Consider the following 21,107-nt stretch of genomic DNA (forward strand, 5'->3'; position numbering starts at 1 on the left):
CTCTCTCTCTCTCTCTCTCTCTCTTATGTCTCTGGATTTAAGAATTTAGGGTTCTAACGGGATAAAACGATTTGGAGATTTTTAATAGGATTCGGGTCGGGTTTTATTTGGTTTGTCGTTGGATCTATGTTTGGTTCGGGTTGTACCAATATAAACCAATACGATCAGGTTTAATATCGGTTAATGTTATAAACCAAGCCCAATCTTCGCCTGTGGGGATTCGTGTTTCGAACTTTCGAAATGGGGGGAAATAGGTTGCGATAGTTAAATTGTGTGCACTTATGACGCGCTTGAAAGATTGTGTGGAACTGCTGCTATATGATACTTTGTGTGTGGAAATAGGTCGTTTACCCATAAAACACAGAACTATTCAATCTTCGATCTTTTAATTAGAACAATTATTAATTAATATCTTAAAACAAAAATTAAAATAAAAGTAAACACCAATTGCCAGACAAGTTACGGTGTCCTGTAGGAAACCGTCATTAAAAGTTTTTAAGCCCTAAATCCATCATGAATCGATTCCTTTATATATATTTTGCCTCTTCCCTTTCTTTTAATACTTTGATCCTCTTTCTTATTTTTTCTTTCAATCAAACCCTAGTTCCTCACGATCATCGGTATATTTGAATTCGCCTCTGTTCGATCAATTACAGATTCTGGGTTTTATCCAGATTTTGCAAAGAAAGCTAAAGATTCGTATTTTTTATATTCTTTCTCTTAATGATCGCAGGTACTGATCTAATCGCCATGACTAAGAACTCCTTCAAGCTCTCTAATCCTCTTGGTTAGTTTCGTTGGCCTGCTTCTTTAGTTTGTGTTATGATTCTGATCGTTTGCTGATGGAACTCTGTTTTAGATTAGTCTGATTTGATTGTTTGATGCGAGTTTCTACCCTTGTGTTTGAATCAAAATATCAAATCAAATTACGTTTATTACCGAACCTTAAGGATGTTTATGTGATTTGTCTAACTGTGATTGAATGAATCTTTTATGTTTTTCTTTTTAATAATAACAGAGATAAGAATGGCTGAATCTGCTCGCATCAGAGAGAAATACCAAGACAGAGTTCCCGTATGTTCTCTCAACTTTTCTCTGTTTTACCGAACAATCTTTTTTTTTTTTTCGAGTCTAATCAGAAACTGAATTACAGGTGATTGTGGAGAAAGCTGAACAGAGTGATGTTCCTGACATTGACAAGAAGAAGTGAGTTTTTTATTAATTATTATACATGATACATGCCTAATGATTCTTAAGTATGAATAACTGTTGCTTTAAGCTATATAATTCTCAAGCGATTAGAGTTTAAAGCGAGTTCATCACATAATCATTCGTTTTCTCTAATCTTGTTTCTTGTCTTATAGGTATCTTGTACCCGCTGATCTAACCGTTGGGCAATTCGTCTACGTTGTTAGGAAAAGAATCAAGCTTGGAGCCGAGAAAGCAATCTTTGTCTTTGTCAAGAACACGTTACCTCCAACTGGTAATTAAAATATTTTAAACTTTCTGAATATTCCAACTTCTATGATTCTTGTCTTGATTTGTTTTCTCTTTCTTACGAGTAGCGGCATTGATGTCTGCAATCTATGAAGAACACAAAGACGAAGATGGGTTTCTCTACTTGACATACAGTGGAGAGAACACATTTGGATCAGCATGCTAATTATCTCTGCTTTGACAATTTGATCTTGATAATGATTGTACATTCCTTCCCCTCTCTAGCTTTTGCTCTGTTTCGTCGACTTCAATAATGTCTTTTTACTTTCTGGGATTTATATTTTTAGCTCTTTTTTCTCTGGATTTAATATTTTTCCTCAGTTTGATTTGATTTGACTGTGTATTTACATCGTTTTGCGTCTTTCGTTCTATCCATCTATCTTCACCATTGGTATCTGGACTCTATTTTACTCGAGTCATATTTAACTTGAGTCTAGTCCTACTATCCTCTCCTAATCTCTGTTATACACACTTTCCTCTTAATCACCATATGATTGACAAGTAGATTACACAAATCATATCCTGGTAAATAAAACTATTATACTCTTAAGTAAATTTACATATGATTGCTTTTGATTAGTAAAATATATTTCTTTTCACAGAATATAAAAGAAAAAATTGGAAAAAAAAAACACTTTGAACTTGGATTTGTCACAATAAGATTTGTAGAAAATGTTTTAAGAAAATAAGATTTTTGTTCCTTTAAATACCAAACTACCCTTAATTTATCAATTAAGTTGAATTAAAATTATATATTGTAATTTTCGTAATTGATTTTAAATGGGTAAATATTAAAAGTTGAATAAAAATAGCAAAACTTTTAAAAATAACAAAAAGAGAAAAGGGGTGGCCTGTACGCTAATTTTTTTTTCTCCTTCTCTTCTCCGCCGTAGAAGAAGACTTAGATGTTGTTTTGTGTTCGTGAGTTGGAGGCCAAAGGATCTTGTTATGGGAAAGGTTTGTATACATTGATTTTGAAAAGCATGCCAAGATAATAATGTACTTTGTCTCATTTCTTCGGCTTGATGACATCTAACCTTTTGTTGGCTATATATGATTTGGACTAGACTTTTCCTCTTTGCTTTCTTTAGGGTATCAATGGCTAATACGTTGAGTTTTTCCAGTATTAACGTATGGCTTTAAATTTTTTGTGCAGAATGGTAGGAGACCACTATTGCAGTTACTTCATCCAAATTCTTCACGTTATTTCAGTCGTGATGATTTGGCCTCTCTTGATCTGTCTGTTCCATCACTGTGCTTAATGGTATAGGAATATAACCCCAACTATCTACTTAACTAAGCTGGATGTAAAAATTTCCTGTATTTACCAATTACCATCCAATTTCAGGATAAGTCTGAGACAAAGGACTCAGATGGCAAAGAATCTGCTGAGGAGGAGAAAGACGAGCAAGAAGATATTGTAACTGAACAGAGCGGTCTTTTGAAGAAAATGTCACAATTGCAGGCAGTAAAAAAGATCCCCTTTTGAGAAGGCAGGAGTTGCTAGTCAAGAGTGGCCTTGCTGAGGTATCTTTGAGTGGGACTCGTTTCGTAGATTTTTTTTGTTGCAGTTTTCTTACCACTCATGTATGAGGTATTGAGTTTTGGCTTCTATCATTTTTTTAGTCCTGTTATAAGAACGATAGGAGAGAGTTAAATGGTTGTGTTACCATATTTGTTAGGGTATATAGGGTATATATTTGTTAGGGTATATACAGTACTTGTATGCTCTGATCTCCTCCCTTCAACAGATGCTAGTTTCCAGTTGTCTCATTCTGTATTGTCATGTTTTATTACATATCAGGTGGCCGTGGGAGGCTGTGATGGTATTCTTTTGCCAACTTTGAGTGAGAATCTGTGTGAGCTGTACCAAGCCATTGCCTCTACAGCAGCAGAGCCGAAACCCGAAGAATCAGAAAAGAGTTCACAGCAGATCCTGGAAGACTTTCACTCAAGCCGAACAATTAGAAGGCTGGTCTTGGACAGCCCTAATTTTGCTTCCATTCTTTTTAAGAAGGCCTTGTCTGGAAAGTGTCGGTCATGGGCTCAAGGACACTGGTTAGCCTCTAATCACTTCACTCATTTATCCATTTTATTTGCAAACAAGCAAGTCCTTAAAATCTGAATATGTGTTCAATCTCCTCTTTATCTGCAGTTCAAGGATATTATATGCTTTCTTAGAGACTCAAGATGATCAAGTGCGTGAGATGGCTAAGGAAGAGCTGCAAGTGTTGGTGGACGAAGGTGCTCTAAAGATCACAGGAACCAAGAAACCCGAATGATGCAGCCAGTATTGCTGAATCACTTGGTGGTTTGTGTTTCAGTCTTTTCAAACAGGTTTTACTAGGTTTTAGAGAATCTGGGATTATGTCAAAGTTTTGTTTTCTTCTTCCTTCTATGGTTTATTACTTTAATGCAGCTTCAAACCCCACCTTTACAATGTACTCATACTCGATCTTTAGTTGCATATGTATTAATTAATATGACATTCTTGGTTGTTGAAGCTGAAAACATTGATATGTATTTGTGTTATTAGTTATTAGAGGTTAAAGAAGAGACAGAGAGCATCCTTGGCGATGCTTCTTCTTTTCTTTCGTGGTAGACAAAGCAACTTCATCACTTTCTTTACCAATCTCTCTGCGCTCTTTCACTACTATCTCCACTGTTTCATCATAGTGTTCTCAAATACATGGTGGAGGAAGCCATACATACAAGATCACAACACAAAAGTATTTTGATTGGAAATATAAAATAAGATTGAACAAAAGTGAAGAAAGCATAGGCCATGTTCAGAGACAAGATAACTGATAGAAAAAAGGACAACAGCAGATTTAACTGATACTCTATTTGCCTTAGTGATGGGAAGTTTACATGATTTCAACAGAGCTAGGAACATAAGAGCACACAAACACAAGTGGGCTACTACATCCGGGGAGGTTAAGAGAAGGATCTACGAGTCCTCCGAGATCCACTTGTTTGAAGGGTCCATATCTATCAATGATGCAAGTAATGCTGCGAGTAATGGGGCCAACCTCATCTCTGGCTTCATCAAGAACCACTGCCACCTCCTCCTCCTCGTCTACGAAGAAACTCTCACCGGAATAATGAAACGGAAAACCCGTGAGTGGTTTTGTATCAACACTTAGGAACAGCTTTGACAATTAGATGTTTTCCGATCATTGGTGATAATAATTGGAGGATTCCCTCTTTGATTCACTATCGAATAACTGAACTCGGTATTAAGAACATTATGGTCCACCCCATAATCCTTACACACGATCCTCTTGAGCTTCTCCAATGGAATAGTAGTTTCTAATGTTACCTTCGACCACGCCTTGCTTTGTCTACCAAGAAAATCCACTCTTCACTGCAACTATACACCCATTCACCAGATTTAACATAGATTAGAACCATGTTGTATTGATAGAGAGAAGAGATGACTTTGTGGATGAAGAAGAGAGAAACACAAATGAAGAGAAAAAAATCAGAGGAGGAGGAGGAGGAGAAGAACGTGAAGAAAATATTCTCAAATATATTTTGAGAGATTTAGGGTAGATTTAGTTTAAATTTAGGAAACTTCTTTAACCGAATATGGAAGTTTCCATATTTTCACGATTTGCCTAGAATATGTACACTACTTAAGCAGAACACCGTATATTAGGTGAGAAATGTATTCTTCCTGTATGCGTCATATAAGGTAAAAGGCATAACAAGTTATGTCACGTAATATAACCAACTTATATCATTGAGTTGTGGCTATATATCGTTATCAAGCTGTATGTAGACCGAAGACATTTTTCTTGATTATAACGTAACTGATTCTATCTTTGCTAGAATATACAAGAAATGTTAGTTTACGATATATACCCTTGATATATCTATGTTTAAAACTTAGAATCAGACATATAAACTAGGTAGATTGCCAGAATGAGTATTCTAACTATAGTTAGAAGATAAAATAAAATATGATTCCAATTTTTTTTTAAAGTTTAACTTATGTTTCCAACACTTTTCATATTTTTTTACATTTTTAAAATTCAATTTACTATTTTTTCCATTAAAGAAGGGTAAAACATGTCCAGAATTGCTAAAAATATGAGAAGTCTTAGGGTTCGACTGCTGACCATTCTGGAAATAAGAGGAACAAATAGGAAAGGAACGTAGAGGAATAAAATTGCAGGAATGAAAGGAAATGGTTGTTCCTTCTCAAATTTAAGAAGGAACAATTTTGTTCTTTATTTCTCTACAAAAAAAAAAATGGTAGAGAATGAGAAGGAAAAACTATTCCTTGTGAATGGTGATTTTTTTCAGGAACATTAAGGAATGGCTAATTCCTCTCCGTTCCTTGGTCACCATTCATACCCTTATTGTGACAAACAAAAATTCAAAGTGACCCATTTTTCCAATTCTCCCAATATAAAATACAAAACAACTATTGTAAACAAATTATATAACAATCTATATTATTTAAGAGATGAAAGCCGCACAAGTTCGATTTGATTATTTAGTAAATATTTATATTGCCTCACAATTTTGCTTACTGATCTTTTTGCTTTCAGAATTACTTGAGATTTACCTAGTTTCTCGGGTCAACATAGTCGGTTTTAGAGCTGGTCTCATTCGTTTGATATTTCAACGTCGCTTTACACTGATTGAAGCTTTTTTGAACGGTGGTTTCAAGGATTTAAGTTAAGATTATCCGCGGATTTCTTTATTTCGAGAAAGTCTCTCTTTAACACTTCTATGTTTTATTGTATTATTGTTATTGTTGTCTATCTTACCGTCAAGCATATTTCCGGTTGTAATTGAAGCGCGTTAGGCTTCAATTAATGAAATTTGTGCACAAAAAAATATTTATACTGTGCCTAAGCATAAGAGAGTCATCTAAGAACCGATCTAACCAGACTTCAACCAACTGCACTCCACTAGTCTCTCCCTCAAGACGAGCTTTCCCAAAACGTTATGTCGGTTCATCGTAGATTTTAAATGTTCAAATTGATGAGGAAACAAATGTTTAGTATGTCCGCCACTTGATCTTTAATTCAAACGTGTAGTGTTTTGAGAAACCCTTGTCTAGCTGTTCACGAACAAAGTGGCAATCTCATGGACTACATGATTTGTTGCAATGTAAATTGCTGTTGTATTATCCCTAAAATTGAACTGGAGTCTCAGCAGGAGATATTCTCAGTTCATTAAGTGTTAACTATTTTCACCAAACTATTTCGAAGGAAGCCAAAAACTTCTGTATTCAACTTCTACAGAGGAACAATACAAAAGAGTCTAAAAACAATTCTTTATTAGATGAGATTGAACATAGCAAAACTCAAGACCATCAATAGTTATGTTCAAAACGACATGAAAATCAATAGAAACTACATAATTAACTAAATTTAATAGTTTCGTTCTTTTATTTTCTTTTGATAAAAGCAATCTTTGTGTTCCCTCTTGCAACATTGGTTGATTCCTAGTTGCACTAAACTTAGAACATAAGAAAAGATCACAAATAGTTCATCAAGTCCACACTCCGGAGCTTCTGCGACACTCACAGATTTGAGGTATCCATCTTGCCCAATGATGTGAGCGGTTTGATAGCAATAGGTCTCGCCCTTGATTGGTTTATCTCTTCGAATACAATATAAACCACAGCGACTTTCTTCTCCTCGTCAATGAAGAAGCTCTCAGTTTCTTTCGTTTCTTTTGATAAAAGCAATCTTTGGGTTTCCTCTTGCTCCGTTGGTTGATTTCTAGTTGCACCAAACAACAGCGAATTTCTTGTCCTCGTCGATGAAGAAGCTCTCAGTTTCAGTATCAAAGTCATAATCAAAACCATTGAGCGGTGTCATCTCCACTTCCAAAAATTTGCTCCAGGATACATCATCGTACTCAATCTTAGTTGTAATCCAAATCTCCATTGTATTCTCTATTTGATATAACACAGCGAGCTTCTTTTCTCTAACACAAGACAGAACCACGTGTTCTACAGCATCATAGTGAAACGGCAGAGGCCGCCAAAACCTCTCTGTTGTAAAATCGAAACAGAGTAAAACGTCTACAACCCCCTGGTCTGTTAGTTTGAGCAACAAAGTAAGTGTTTCCCTTCAAAGACACCCCACTTCGGTAAACATCTAGATCAACGTCTGGTTCGATATCAAGAACCCTCCAAGAACTAGTCTTAAAATCGAACCATTCGAAACAGAAAAGGGATTCATCATTATCGTAGCAAACCTTAAGATTTTGTGGTTACGGTTGTTCTTGTCGTATCCGAAACAAAACATGTCATAAAATCTGAAATCACTACTGGCGGGTGGAATACATCTGGTTTGCCCCAGGTACGGGTTCCACACCACGAAGTTACTTCTGTTTCGGACGCATAACAATAAGCCATCACTGTGAAAAACTTTCTCGATATTAGTATGATCAAGTTTACTTATTTTCTTTGTAGATTTATGAACCAAGTCTCCTTCGTTATGGATTCCTTGGAAACCAAGTCTCAAAGAACAAACCCCACCATTAATCACCGTGAACCCTAGAAACTGATTCCTTGCTGCTTCTTTACCAAAAACCTGAGTTTTGGATAAAGCGTTCCACGTTCTACAAGTACATCGCAGTTTTCTCAGAGATGTCAATGGAACTCTAGAGAGTATCTCCCTTACCAATTCCTCTGGAAGATTTGACATTGTCGTCATTCTTCAAAGTTGCCAACAGGGTGTTTAACTTTCTATTAAAAAAAACTGCCCTCTCTTCTTTTTTCTTATAGATTAAAATAAGGGGAATTGCATTACATCCATCAAACAAATTATAATTCACCCACTATCTAAAAACTCTGTTTTTTCAATATACACGGTACACATTATAGATTATTGTCATATTACCCTTCTCAACCAACCGGTGAAACCTACTAACAAAAATAGTTAAAAAATATATAAAAAACTCTTAGCCACATCTTCTAATCCATCACCACCACCGCCACGTCTCTACTCCACCATCTCTTTCCACTGTCTCTCTTTCTTCTTCAGATTATCAACAAAATCATACATTTTCTTCTGTCACATAATTCTTCTCTTTCAATACTTCACCAAAAGAACAATCAATTGTTCTAAAGAAGAGACAACGATGAAGTCATAGACGGTGAGCACACACAATAACTCTTTCATTTCTTTTCTTTTTTTTTAAAAAAAATCTATTGATTATCACAATCATGCTTTTGTTTTCATGCTCTGTTTTCGTTTCTGTTTTTCTTTTAAAGATCCAGTGGTGAAGAACAGACAACGATGAAAGCGTAGACGGTGAGCACACACAACAACTCTTTCATTTTTTCTCCTTTTTTTTTTCTTAAATCAATTGATTCTCACAATCATGCTTTTGTTTACATACTATGTTTTCGTTTCTGTTTTTGTTTTACAGATCTAGTGGTGAAGAACAACAACGGCGAGTCGGTAAAAGCATCATCGTGTCGGAAAAAAGAGAGGAGATGAAGACGATCTCTATATGGTAGTGAAGAATAATGATGGTGAACGAAATGAATGTGTATCAGTCTGTCTAAAAAAAAGAATTGAAGAAGATGAACTCGCCGTCTATACTATATTTGGTGGAATGAATAGTATAATATATATTCTTAAGTATAGCTACCTATGTACAGTTACCATACTATTTGAGACATATTTCTATACCACTCCTTAAAAATGTAATAATATGTCATGTTTTTAAATTTGATAGGTCTCTTCTTTGTCATTTTGTGTGATTGATTGTAATATGAAATTCATTTTTTGAGTGTTGGAAAAATTTGATTATTTGGAGCATTCGTTTGCTATACTACTTAGACTATATGAAATATAAGATATGCAACATGCTAACCAAGTAAATGTGCTTTCAAGTGTTTAATATTGGAAAACAATTTATAGATTGTATTTGGGTTTATAGGTTCATGCCTAGGGTTTAGATTTACTACGTAAAGGTTTGGGTATAATAAACCATATTATATACATTCTATTTGGGTTTATACTTCCTTGATTAGGGTTTAGCTTAATCTATTTATTTAGGTTTAGGGTATATTTGGATTAGGGTTTAGTGACTGGAATTTAGGGTTTAGTATTTAGAAGGTGAGGGGGTATGGTTGGGGTCAGCATTAACTTCTTTCATGCAATCATAGACATTTTATAGTTTCATCAATATGTACTATGTTATTTATTTTGTTCCATTCTATTTTGGTTTTGTGTTTATATTTGGGTTTAGGGTTTATATTTGAGTTATGGTTTAGTGATTAGAGTTTAGGGTTTAGTATTTGGAAATTTATGTTTGGGTTTTGTGTTTATATTTGGGTTTAGGGTTTATACACTTTTTATTTTTATTTTAAATTTATGTTTCTATCCACTCATTCTACTGCATATAGTAAATAAATATGTTGTAAATAAATTTGTGACATGAGTTCTTTTACGTGATTTGTTTGTAAATAATAGTGATTCATTATTGACCAGCAATAAAAAAATTTGGGTGGATTAAATTGGTACGTGGCTGCATGTGTTTCTATCAAATAAAGTAGTATTAATTTAATCTTCACCCTATGTTATTTTGACCAAGTCATATCTAGCAATACAATATTACCGGATGATTACAGGAAGAAAGGGAAGAACCGGATAATAATTGGTATAAATGATAGCTATTACATTACGTCAAAATCAATGCCACTCACTTAATTTTGATGCCAATGTTGGTTATTCAGCAAATTCACCCTTAAAATAAAGTTAGGGCTCCTTCTTTTTCCTACCTTTGTTTTTTTTCTTACATCTCTTTAGTAAGTCTATTATTTAATTTTTTAAATTGTAGAAAATTATAATAGAAAAGTTATGTTATTAAATCTAGGGAAAACGTTAGAAGAAAAAATGATTTTTAATGTTAAAACCAATCAGCATAGTTTATTTCGAGTTAAAACATGTCAATTAACAAAATTTAGTTGATGAATCTCTATAATATTATTTGAGAAGTCAGTTTCCTACTTGCGGTTGCGGTGATTATGTTAATTTTTAGGATGGCTAATTACAAAGGTACTTTTAATGAATTAAAAATATCTATTAATAATAGCAATCCCAATTAATTCAAAAAGTTGTGAATTTCATTTATGTTGAAAGATTGTGTATTTTTAACAATTAAAAGTTGTGTCTTTTTATTTTAAAATAGCTATTTATATTGAAAGAATGTGACCATTTATGTTGAAAAGTTGTGACTCTTCATATAAGTATTATTACAAAAAGACACAACCTTTTAATTCAAAAGATGTGACTCTTCAAAAAATTTTTGAGAATCTATAAATAGTCCAATGTCAATGCCTTCTCAAAGCATAATTTTCACTAATCAAATAAAATGGTGAAGAAGAAAAACAATTAATAATGATAAGTTGTGACTATTCATATTTCTATCATTTTAAAATAATTACATTTAAATTTGAAAAGATGTAACTATTTAAATTGAAAAGTTGTGACTATTCATATAAGTATCATTTCAAAATAACCACCTTTAAATTGACAGATGTGTCTATTCATATATATGAATAAAGTAAAAACAAAAAGACATAAATTTTCATTTCAATACTAATAAAAGTAACTTTTCATAAAAAAAACTTGAGAGACACAATTTCCATATTAACAATGATTAAAAAATGATAAATATTTACGTGGTGTCATCAACGAAGAGGTACAAATGTTTTGTGGTTTAAGAGATATGAACGAATCATAATCTAAAAGGTATGAACGTGTTGTGATCCAAGAGGTACAAACATATCATGATCCAAGGAGTATGAACGTTTTGTGACTGAAAGGATGTGAATGTATTTTTGACCAAAAATATACAAAACGGTCGTGACCGAAAGACTGCCAATGATCATAAACGAAAAAAGTGCGAATGGATCTTGACCGAAAGGATGTGAAACTAATCTTGACAGAAAGGGTGGGAATGGATCTTGACCGTGACCAAAAGGGTGCAAATGGGTTATGCCCGAAAGGGTGCAAATGATCGTGACCGAAAGGTTGCGAATGGATTGTGACCGAAAAATTGCAAACAGGTCGTGACCAAAGGGTGCTAATGGTCGTGATCGAAAGGTTGCGAATGGGTTGTGACCGAAAAGTGTAAACGGGTCATGGCCAAAAAAGGGTGTGAACGGATCGTAATCGAAAGGATGTGAACGATTTGTTACCGAAAGAGTGTGAATGGGTCTTGACTGAAATGGTGCGAACGAGTCGTAACCAAAGGTGTGTCACTGTCAATGGATCATGACCAAAGAGGTAAGAATGGATCGTTACTGAAAATGTGCGAACGAAACATCACCGAGAGAATGCTAAAGGTCAACCATGATGTTGGTGATATAAGAATATGATCTTTCCTGGCCAACATAAAAAGTCTATTTAAAACAACTACAAATATATATGAGTAAAGTAAAAACAAAAAAGACATAAATTTTCATCTCAATACTAATAAATAAAAAAAAAATTCATATAAGTTTACTTTTCATATTAACACTGATTAAAAATTATAAATATTTATATGGTGTCATCAACAGAAAGGTATAAATGTGTTTTAATTTAAGAGATATGAACACGTCATAATCCAAGGGGTGCGAAAGTGCTGTGACTGAAAGGGTGTGAATGTATTATGACGGAAAATGTACAAAAGGATCGTGACCGAAAGGCTGTGAACTGTCATAAACGAAAGGGTGCGAACGGTTCTAGACCGAAAGGATGTGAAATTAATCCTGACCTAAAGGATGCAAATGGATCTTGACCATGACAAAAAGGGTACAAATGGGTTATGACTGAAACCGTGCAAATGAGTTATGACCGAAAGCGTGCAAATGGGTTATGATCGAAAGGGTGCAAATGGTCGTGTTTGAAAGATTGTAAATGGTCGTGACCGAAAGGTTGGGAATGGATCATGATCGAAAAATTGCAAACGGGTCGTGACCAAAGGGTGCAAATGGTCATGACCGAAAGATTGCAAATGGGTTGTGACAAAAAAGTGCAAACGTGTCGTGACCAAAAGGAGTAAACGGATCGTAACCGAATGAGTGTGAACGGATCGTAATTGAAAGAACGTAAATGGATCGTGAATGAAAGGGTGCAAACGAGTCGTATCCAAAGAAGTGCCAATGAATCATGACCGAAGAGGTAATAATGGATTGTGACTGAAAAAGTGAGAACGAGACATCACTGAGAGAATGTTAAAGGTCAACCATGGTGCTGGTGATATAAGAGTATGACATTTTCTCGACAACATAAAAAGTCTATCCAAATTAGAATATATCATTTTCTCAATATTTCTTAGATTTTGCATGTTTTTACCCATACAGAAATATTTTTGTCTTATGGTCAACCATGGTGCTGGTGATATAAAAGTATGACCTTTTCTCGACAACATAAAAAATCTATCCAAATTAGAATATATCATTTTCTTAATATTTCGTAGATTTTGCCTGTTTTTTACCCATCCAAAAACTTTTTTTGTCTTATGGATCCCAATTTCAATTTACACCCTTTCGTTCACGCCATTTACACTTTTTTGGTCATCACACATTCATACTTTCTGCCAAGGCACATTCGTCCAACCCTTGGAACAAGTTCATACCCTCTTGAATCACATCATGTTTGTATCCCTTAGTTTACGAGGTATTCATACCTCTTAGGTTATGAGTCGTTCGTACTTTTTCGTTGATGACACGACCGTCTAACGTAAACGATACACTTTTTTTTTTAAAATGATTTTTATGTTTAATAAGAGATTTTGTTTATTTATTATAAATTGATATAATTTAAAATTTTAGAGTAACTTGCCTAAAATAATAAAAAATGTATGATTTTATTAGTATTGATGTATTTGTATTTTAATTGTAATTTAAAATTATAGAATATACATTTTTAATATTATCTATAAATAAATATAAACACATATGTTCTACGTTTTGACATGAAATTTTTTTTTGAAAATTAATTTCTTTTTATATTATATATAGATTATAACATGATATATTTTTTTAAAATGAGTTCCCACCTGATATCGCGTGGGTTCCTTACCTAGTTCTATTTAATTACTATTATTAAAATTGATTTTCTTTTTATTTAATATTTATGTTAATTAGAAGTTTCCTTTTTATTTTTATTTTTCAATAACATATATAGTAAAAAGGAAACATCCAAAATATTTAATAGGAATTTTTTAAAAACAATATATTTATATATAATGTGATTCCATAAAATATAAAATTTAACAGAAATAATCTTGACATTAAGAAAAATAATATTTCTTTTAAAACATAAGCCTAAGCAACATAAAATATATTTTCAAAGTAATAAAAATATTTTAATTGTATCTATATATTTTCTTAAATAATTACAGAAAGTAATTTAGATAATGTAAACCAAATATCTTAGTTAAATAAAACAATTTATAATTAGCATATTAATATGTTTTATTCATTTTGTATAATCTTCAGTTGATTACAAATATTTTATGATACTAATTAAACTAAAAATATCTAAACAATATTGGGTTTTTTTGCAAATATGGCTCAAAACTAACCTATGTTTTTTTGGGATATTTGACTTGTCCTATTCACCCTAAAAATTCAGACTATTTTATTTATTTTTTGAAAATGAGTATTTTACTCTATCATCCTCACATTCATCAAGTATTTAAAATATTACAATTGCCATCAATACACCAACCACCATGAACAACTAATTTGAAGCTCTTAATGCACCTAAAAAATCGAATTTGTCTATTCTATCTCATTTCTTATGAACTAAAAACAACATCTCTTTCACTTTCTCTCTATATTCATCCAAAAAAACCCAAGATTTTGATTCTAATTTTTTTTAAGGTTCATAGAGCCATTCAAGCTCACGATTCTTGGTGGGTCGCTTTGGTTTGAGATTCTGGGTGCTTGGAGAAGACTTATGTGTGCTAAGGAAGTTATCTCACGAATTTAAGGTATGAAATCATATTTTTTTTCCAGATCTGTCTATTAGAAGACTTACGTTAAGTGACTTACACAGAAGTCTTCTGGCCAATGCAGATGTTGGTTTTGCAATTGACTTTATGTGTGTTTCTTTGAGATGACTTCTCTGAAAGTATTCTGATTTCTTTTTGTTTTCAAATTTTTTTTCGAAAACACCAGAAAAGACTTGCCGGTAAGTTATCTAAGATAAACATGTTAGTTTTGCATTTGATCGGAATACATCTGGTTTGCCTCAGATACATGTTCCACATCACGAGGTTATTGTTTTTATGGACGCATAACAATAGGCCATCACAGTGAAGAACTTCATACATCTTAGTTTGATCAAGTTTACTTATTTTCTTTGTAGATTTATGAACCATGTCTCCTTCGTTATGGATTCCTTGGAAATCAAGTCTCAAGGACCAAACCCTACCATTAATCACCGTGAACCCTAGAAACTGATTCCTTGCTGCTTCTTTACCAAAAACCTGAGTTTTCGATAAAGCGTTCCATGTTCTACAAGTACATCGCAACGTTCTCAGAGATGTAAATGGAACTCTAGAGAGTATCTCCCCTGCCAATTCTTCCGGAAGATTTGACATTGCCGTCATTCTTCAAAGTTGCAAATAGAGTTTTCAACTTTCTAAGCTTACCCTATCTTTTTTTTTCCTCTATTGATTAAATATAATGAAGTTAGGGTTTGGTCGATTTAAGAGTCGCCGTTTAAACAACTCTATTCTTTATATCGTTAATAAATATTCGTGTTAAATATAAAAAAAATTAAAATGGAACATTTGTTGGTTCTATTGTTCTATTAGTTCGAGTCCCGGTAGGAGAAATGATTTAAGCTATATCTCTGGTAAGAATCTGAAATCGGCGTACTTGACAAAAGCATGATTTTGATTTAAAGTTTAGGAGAAGTTCACGTATTGAAATCGAAACTTGACACACAAACATAAAATATGTTTTTCTATGTTTTAGTTGAATCCGATTAAATGCTGCCTACATACCCTTATCAAACCAATCGTTTACAAAGGACTTTAGTTGTCAAAAGACGTTTTCATTGAGTTTCCAGCTTTTCATAGAAGTGTCGAACTGCTTGTAGATGATTTAGAGATGATCCGTTACACTTGAGCAGTCTGCTTATTTATATAAGGTAGAAGTTGGTGTCTTTTCATTTTTTTGTAGTCTTTTCTTTTTGTCTCGAAAGTATTTATTTTTATCACCAGACTTTTTTTTTCACCGTTTTCTTTTTCCCTTGGGTATTTCATTTTTTTTTTCTTGATAACCGAGTGTCATGGCCCCACCGAAGTGGTCCAGACTAGAGACCGAAGCGAGCAAAGACACTGCCAGGGCGTCACCATGTGGCTCACTGTGAATGATCTTCGGTCTCGGGCGCTGGAGGATCCGCATGTAAATTTTCCAGTGGCCGGATTTCGAATTCAGGTGGCGAAATTCACAGCCGTAAACCTTTTACCACCAGAACTAGAAATTCTGGTTATTCATATTTATTTGCCGACTTCCATTAATTAAGCGTTTTATTTTATTTGCAAGATACTAGTTTGATATTGGCCAACTAACTAGTAGATCCAACCCTGAGTAATGCTATGTGAAACATTTGTAGCAGGTCTTCGAAATATTTGAAAAAAATTATATAGACATAATCTCCCAGAAAATAATTTTAGACTTTTAAACTAAAAATTTTTACATAAGACATTGTCACAGGCCTCCAAAATCTTAAGGCGTAACTAGGCAGGCACGAGGCTCAGAGTGGATGAGCTTTCGTTGCTGAGGTACTATATCGTACTCGTGTCATAGACAAATCCTCATAAAGGATGTAATGGTTAGGCTGCCATAGACTAAGTATTATGGACGGAGTGTTGCAGATAGGGTATTGTAGACGTGCTTGATTCCGGTCAAACTTCTTACTCCATTATTATGACCCGTTAAATTTCAGACAAGCCGATCAAACTTTGACGTTTGAATCCAATTTCAATTTTCAAAGCCGATCGAATTTTACGAACCTAACAAATTTTGGACTAAATTGTAACAAAACTAAACATTTTGGGCCATTTCAAAATTTTGAATAATTTCTATTTGTAGTAAGTGGTTCATTGCCCAAGTCCCTAAAACCATTCCGCTCCTCTCCCGATTCCCCTTGCGACTATTCGCCGCCGTCGTGGTCTCCGACCTTCCAACTTCGACCGCCCAGACAAGGTACCGTACAGACTATACTCTTAATTAGATTTGGCATCTTTCATGAACCTCCGAATTCAATTTAGCGTTTAAAGCTCTCCTTTTCATTTACTGGGTTTCTCAAATAGATTACAAAGATTCGACCTTTATATGTATTTTGATCTCTGTTACCGTATGTCTTTCGAGCTTGTCTTGTAAGAAGCTAAGCTTGTTTTTTGAAATTGGGACTAAATGAAGATTTGATTCTTTGTCAGAGTTGTACCATGAAGAAATGTATGATGAGATGGGGTGACGATGATGATGATGATGAAGAAGACTCATCCGAGGAATCATCGTCTTCTGACTCTAACGCTGATACTACAGAGACTGGGAAGAAGAGAAAGAGCAAGAAGACAATAGGTAGAAACAAAAAAAATGTTTTCATGTTTTAACATTGTGAGATCATGCTTAGTCGGTTGGGTCTCGGCTCGCCGGACACACTTATGTAACTTTGTCTGGTTGTTTATATGCAGCGAGGTTTGCGAAGAAGGAGAAGAAAGCTTTTGACTATGAATCTCTGCAGCAGCATGGTTACAAAGCCGTTGGTCTTCCAGATTTGCCTCCTCCTGTGGAGAAAGCGGATTGGTCATGGGCTACGGGGAAGGATAAACAAAGACCAGAGGAAGTGAAAGAGAGTTTTCGAGAACGAGAAGCTACTAGAGCTGCGGTTGCAGGTGGGGAGACCATTGCGAACGCGCAGCTGAGGAGTGATAGGAAGAGTCTTTCTTTTTCGCAGAAGGAGAAGAAGAAGAGAGATTTGGGGCAAGCGAGTAGAGGGAAGAACTACGTTGAGGAAGAGAAGAGGCAGTTGAGAGAGAGCGGTGTTTACTCTGGCTTTGATTCTTAGAAAAAGACTCATCTTCCAGGTAACATGTTTGTAGTTTGGTGTGTATGTGAAGAAACAAGAGCTTGATTACACTGTTAGCTACAAAATTTAAATGGAGAATCATCAGATACTTGCTTTGTTTTATTTGAAAATCTCAACTTTGAGGTTACATCTTTGTGTTTGATATGAATCTGAAGAAACAAGAATTTGATTTCAATAGTTGCTACAAAATTTACTCTGTTCTGATTCTTGAATATCTCAGGTTTGAGGTAAATCGTGGTATTTGATATAATCTGATTATATGATCCATCATTTTTAAAATATGTTTGATATGATGAATGCAAGCAAGGAAGAAACATTGAGTTTCATTTCACTAAGAACCACAAAATTTACATGAAAAGCATCACTTTTACAGCTTTGAAACACTACAATACTGCATAAACTCAAGCTTTATTCGAGAGCTTATATCTCTCTAACTATGTGACCTGAAGCTGTAAATCATCACTCTCTGGACACGAGCTTTCATCTGTTCTAGCAATCTGGAACGAGATGAAATGGTTCTTGTTTGATCTCTCTGTTCTCATGAAAGTGTCGACTAGTTTTGCGGTTTCTTTACCGGACAAGATTCAAGAACGAAGTCAAAGAATCAACGTCTCTCTTCTCAGACGGATACTTGATTGGTCCTGTAGAGTTCTTAGGGAAAACCAGTATCGTCGGGAAGCTACCGAGCTGCAACTCCTGCTTAGCAAACTCCTTCTGCTCACCATCAGCTCTGAACTTGGCAACCTTAACCCCACTTCCAGCCAGTTTATCAGCCAGTTCATCATACGATGCTTCCATGGCTTGACAAAACGGACACCACGGAGCATAAAGCACAACGATCCAAGGCTCTTTACGGTTCTCCAACTTCACCAAATTATCAATCCCTTGCCTGCTCAGAGCCACAAGATTCTCACTCTTAAAGATATCCTCAACAATGGGTTTTGACTCTCCGTTTACATTAGCATTCTCCTTGATGTTCCCTTTGTGAAGTCCACACTCCTTAGCCTTAGCATCTTCCCACCACCATCTCCCTTCTCTCTCGTGCTGGCCAGGAAAAACCGCTCTCGTGCACGGCTCGCACCCTATCGAAACATACCCCGCCGCGTGCAGTGTGTTGACCGGAACATCCATAGTCCTCAAGAAACTCCACACATGGCTCCCTTCAACGTTCGCAACCGGGTTCCACTTCACCAAGCTACCAGCTCCACCGTCCAAACCTTCGAAAACTGGATCAACCTGAACAACCGGAATCTCAGACCTGGTTCCAGGAGACTGATCTTTCCTCTGACCAGTGATCCAAGCTCTTAAGCCCTTGAGCGCACGCCTCAAAGGTCTCACCTTTCGCACACGGCAACACTCCTGATGACCATCCTCGTAGAAAGAGAACAAACCCTTGCTCCTAACCAAGCCTTGAACCTCAACAGAGTCGGGAAACATGTACTCAATCCTAATCCCATAGTGTGTCTCCACCGCGTCGAAAAACCGATACGTCTCAGGGTTTAACCTCCCTGTATCCAAACTAAACACTCTATATGGTCTCCCAGTTAAATGAGCGTACTCAATCAAAGCAACATCCTCAGCACCACTGCAACACACACAAGAAGGCAAATCAGTCTAATGAACAAACATATTCGTATTCAAAGAATCAATCTGAAAATGTAATATTATTTCTATACCTAAAAGCAATAGCGATGTCGTTGCCGAACATCTCGAGGGCTTTATCCATAATCTGAAGAGGTGAAGCATTCTCTAGCTTCTTAGCAAGCTCTGCAAAATCCTCTGTCTCAACTACTTCCTCTGCGACTTGTGCTACCATTGTTGCTGCAAGAGGGACCATAGAGTCGTTCCTCTTTGGCTCAGCGTTTAAGGGCTTGACGGATGATCGCTTCCCAGATAGATTCAGAGGCATCGGAGTTGTGACACTAACACGGTCTAATAACTTCAACGAACCGATTTGCGATACTGTAAGAAAGATTTAAAAACTTAAATTAGATTTCAGATTCTGCAATAAAGGAACCGAATTTGATGTAACTAAGAGAAACTCATCGAACAATTTCTCAGATTTTGAGTTCGAGAAGTTGAGGATTCGTAGAAAAATTGAAACTTGATCTTATTACCTTTGGGTTCTGAAGAGATCACAGAACGAGAGAAAGCACAGCTTGTGATCCCTGAAGAAGAGACTGTTGCAGCCATTGCCATTCCTTCACAGCAAGATTTCGAATTGGAAAGACAGATTTTGGATAGTTTTGATTTCTTCTTCTTTCTTTTTTTTTGACAGATGCTTTGACAGAAAGCGTTGGCCTTATAAAAAGGATGAAGAACCAGGTGAAACCAGGTTCATTGAATCTGGACGTGTTTTTGTTTTAGGCAGCGCGAAGATTCTGGTCAAACTTGATGACATGGCTTTTTTTAAGTGGATGAATTTTCTTTTTTTATAACATCGCTCATTTGTAGTCAATTATGGCAAACCAGTAGAGTTTTTTTCTTTTTTTTTAAAAATTGTTTCCTTTTTATTAACATGTTGGAATAAAATAAAATATATTCACAAAATAAGCTGTCACCAAAAAAATTAACAATAATGAAATGAGACTATATATCCTATGTTATTAATATAAAATATATTCATATTGCATATCGCTAAAATTATACACAAATATACTTTTTTTATTAAAATATTTTATACGACATCCCTTCCTCACCGTATGGGTATATTATTAGAGGTGGACAAAAGCCGAGTACTTGGTATTTTCGGTATATTTAGTACTCGGTTTGGCTTGTACGAGTATTAAAATTTTGGACTTGTATTTGGTTTGTTAAAAACGAGTACTTACAGTTTCAAGTATTTACGAAAAATTGATGGACTTGGTAGTTACTTCCCTTGTTTTATTACTTGTTACTTGTAAATTATTTACAAATTATTTGATAATTATTGATAAATTATTTGATAATTAGTTGAAATTTAAAAGTAAATAAATTTATTATATATAAATAATATGTCTTTGTTTTTATTTTGTCATTGTTTTTCCTGTTTTTTAGTCATTCGTAAATAGATTAAATTAAAAAAGAAAAATTTCAAAATTCTTATATAAATATATCATTTATGTTTGATTCACTTATAAAAATTGAAATATAAACGAGTTGTTTTACTATAATTTAGGAAAATGTATATGTTTTACTATAATTTAGAAAAATGTATCTTTGTTCAACTAAAAAATGAATAATAAACCAAATAATTAATTTTATTTTATGATTTTGTATTTGTATGTATTCGCAAGTAGTTTAAATAGACTACTTGATACACATCTTGGTCAAAACAAGTATTCGACTTTAAAGATCAAGTACCAACCAACCAAGTAGTGATCATAGGCAAGTAACAAGTAATTGTAGCCACTCATAAAATACATACATTTTAATTAACTAATGAAATATATACTAAGTATTTAATAAACCAAATAATCACTACAAGAAAACAGCGGTATTCTGACGGACATTCCGACGGAAAATGAAATCCTCGGAATATACCGA

General features: G+C 34.5%; 3 protein-coding genes, 1 long non-coding RNA gene and 1 pseudogene across 4 annotated transcripts; 3 read left to right on the forward strand and 2 right to left on the reverse strand.

Annotated features, from left to right (window-relative positions):
• Positions 1 to 490: 490 nt before the first annotated feature.
• Positions 491 to 1,828, forward strand: LOC106316034 (autophagy-related protein 8a). Its single transcript, XM_013753896.1, has 6 exons — positions 491 to 620; positions 734 to 787; positions 1,019 to 1,074; positions 1,154 to 1,206; positions 1,365 to 1,483; positions 1,566 to 1,828. The coding sequence occupies exons 2-6, from the start codon at positions 751 to 753 to the stop codon at positions 1,661 to 1,663; spliced, it is 363 nt and encodes a 120-aa protein (XP_013609350.1). The 5' UTR covers positions 491 to 620; positions 734 to 750; the 3' UTR covers positions 1,664 to 1,828.
• A 604-nt stretch (positions 1,829 to 2,432) lies between these two features.
• Positions 2,433 to 2,934, forward strand: LOC106317078. The gene is made up of 3 exons (XR_001265049.1): positions 2,433 to 2,454; positions 2,654 to 2,761; positions 2,846 to 2,934. It is a non-coding gene; the product is annotated as an uncharacterized LOC106317078 (long non-coding RNA).
• Positions 2,935 to 7,241: 4,307 nt separating this feature from the next.
• Positions 7,242 to 8,183, reverse strand: LOC106314608 (annotated as a pseudogene).
• An 8,418-nt stretch (positions 8,184 to 16,601) lies between these two features.
• On the forward strand, positions 16,602 to 17,724 carry LOC106315945 (UPF0690 protein C1orf52 homolog). Its single transcript, XM_013753794.1, has 3 exons — positions 16,602 to 16,696; positions 16,930 to 17,074; positions 17,188 to 17,724. Exons 2-3 carry the CDS (start codon positions 16,939 to 16,941, stop codon positions 17,559 to 17,561), a joined length of 510 nt encoding a protein of 169 aa, XP_013609248.1. The 5' UTR covers positions 16,602 to 16,696; positions 16,930 to 16,938; the 3' UTR covers positions 17,562 to 17,724.
• Positions 17,725 to 17,888: 164 nt separating this feature from the next.
• Positions 17,889 to 19,871, reverse strand: LOC106319498 (5'-adenylylsulfate reductase 1, chloroplastic). The gene is made up of 3 exons (XM_013757845.1): positions 19,700 to 19,871; positions 19,259 to 19,544; positions 17,889 to 19,167 (listed from the first exon to the last, which is right to left on the reverse strand). The coding sequence occupies exons 1-3, from the start codon at positions 19,779 to 19,781 to the stop codon at positions 18,153 to 18,155; spliced, it is 1,383 nt and encodes a 460-aa protein (XP_013613299.1). The 5' UTR covers positions 19,782 to 19,871; the 3' UTR covers positions 17,889 to 18,152.
• Positions 19,872 to 21,107: the final 1,236 nt, after the last annotated feature.

The sequence above is a fragment of the Brassica oleracea genome, chromosome C9, assembly GCF_000695525.1.
Source record: "Brassica oleracea var. oleracea cultivar TO1000 chromosome C9, BOL, whole genome shotgun sequence".
Taxonomy (NCBI): Eukaryota; Viridiplantae; Streptophyta; class Magnoliopsida; order Brassicales; family Brassicaceae; genus Brassica; species Brassica oleracea.

Bases quoted from the DNA above. Each gene is read 5' to 3' on its own strand.
- LOC106316034 (XM_013753896.1), top strand. From the start codon at position 751: ATGACTAAGAACTCCTTCAAGCTCTCTAATCCTCTTG. The intron at 788-1,018 runs GTTAGTTTCGTT...TAATAATAACAG, and splicing joins CAAGCTCTCTAATCCTCTTG to AGATAAGAATGGCTGAATCT. The intron at 1,207-1,364 runs GTGAGTTTTTTA...CTTGTCTTATAG, and splicing joins CCTGACATTGACAAGAAGAA to GTATCTTGTACCCGCTGATC.
- LOC106315945 (XM_013753794.1), top strand. From the start codon at position 16,939: ATGAAGAAATGTATGATGAGATGGGGTGACGATGATGATGATGATGAA. The intron at 17,075-17,187 runs GTAGAAACAAAA...GTTTATATGCAG, and splicing joins AAAGAGCAAGAAGACAATAG to CGAGGTTTGCGAAGAAGGAG.
- LOC106319498 (XM_013757845.1), bottom strand. From the start codon at position 19,781: ATGGCAATGGCTGCAACAGTCTCTTCTTCAGGGATCACAAGCTGTGCT. The intron at 19,545-19,699 runs GTAATAAGATCA...TCTTTCTTACAG, and splicing joins GATCTCTTCAGAACCCAAAG to TATCGCAAATCGGTTCGTTG. The intron at 19,168-19,258 runs GTATAGAAATAA...TGTGTGTTGCAG, and splicing joins GACATCGCTATTGCTTTTAG to TGGTGCTGAGGATGTTGCTT.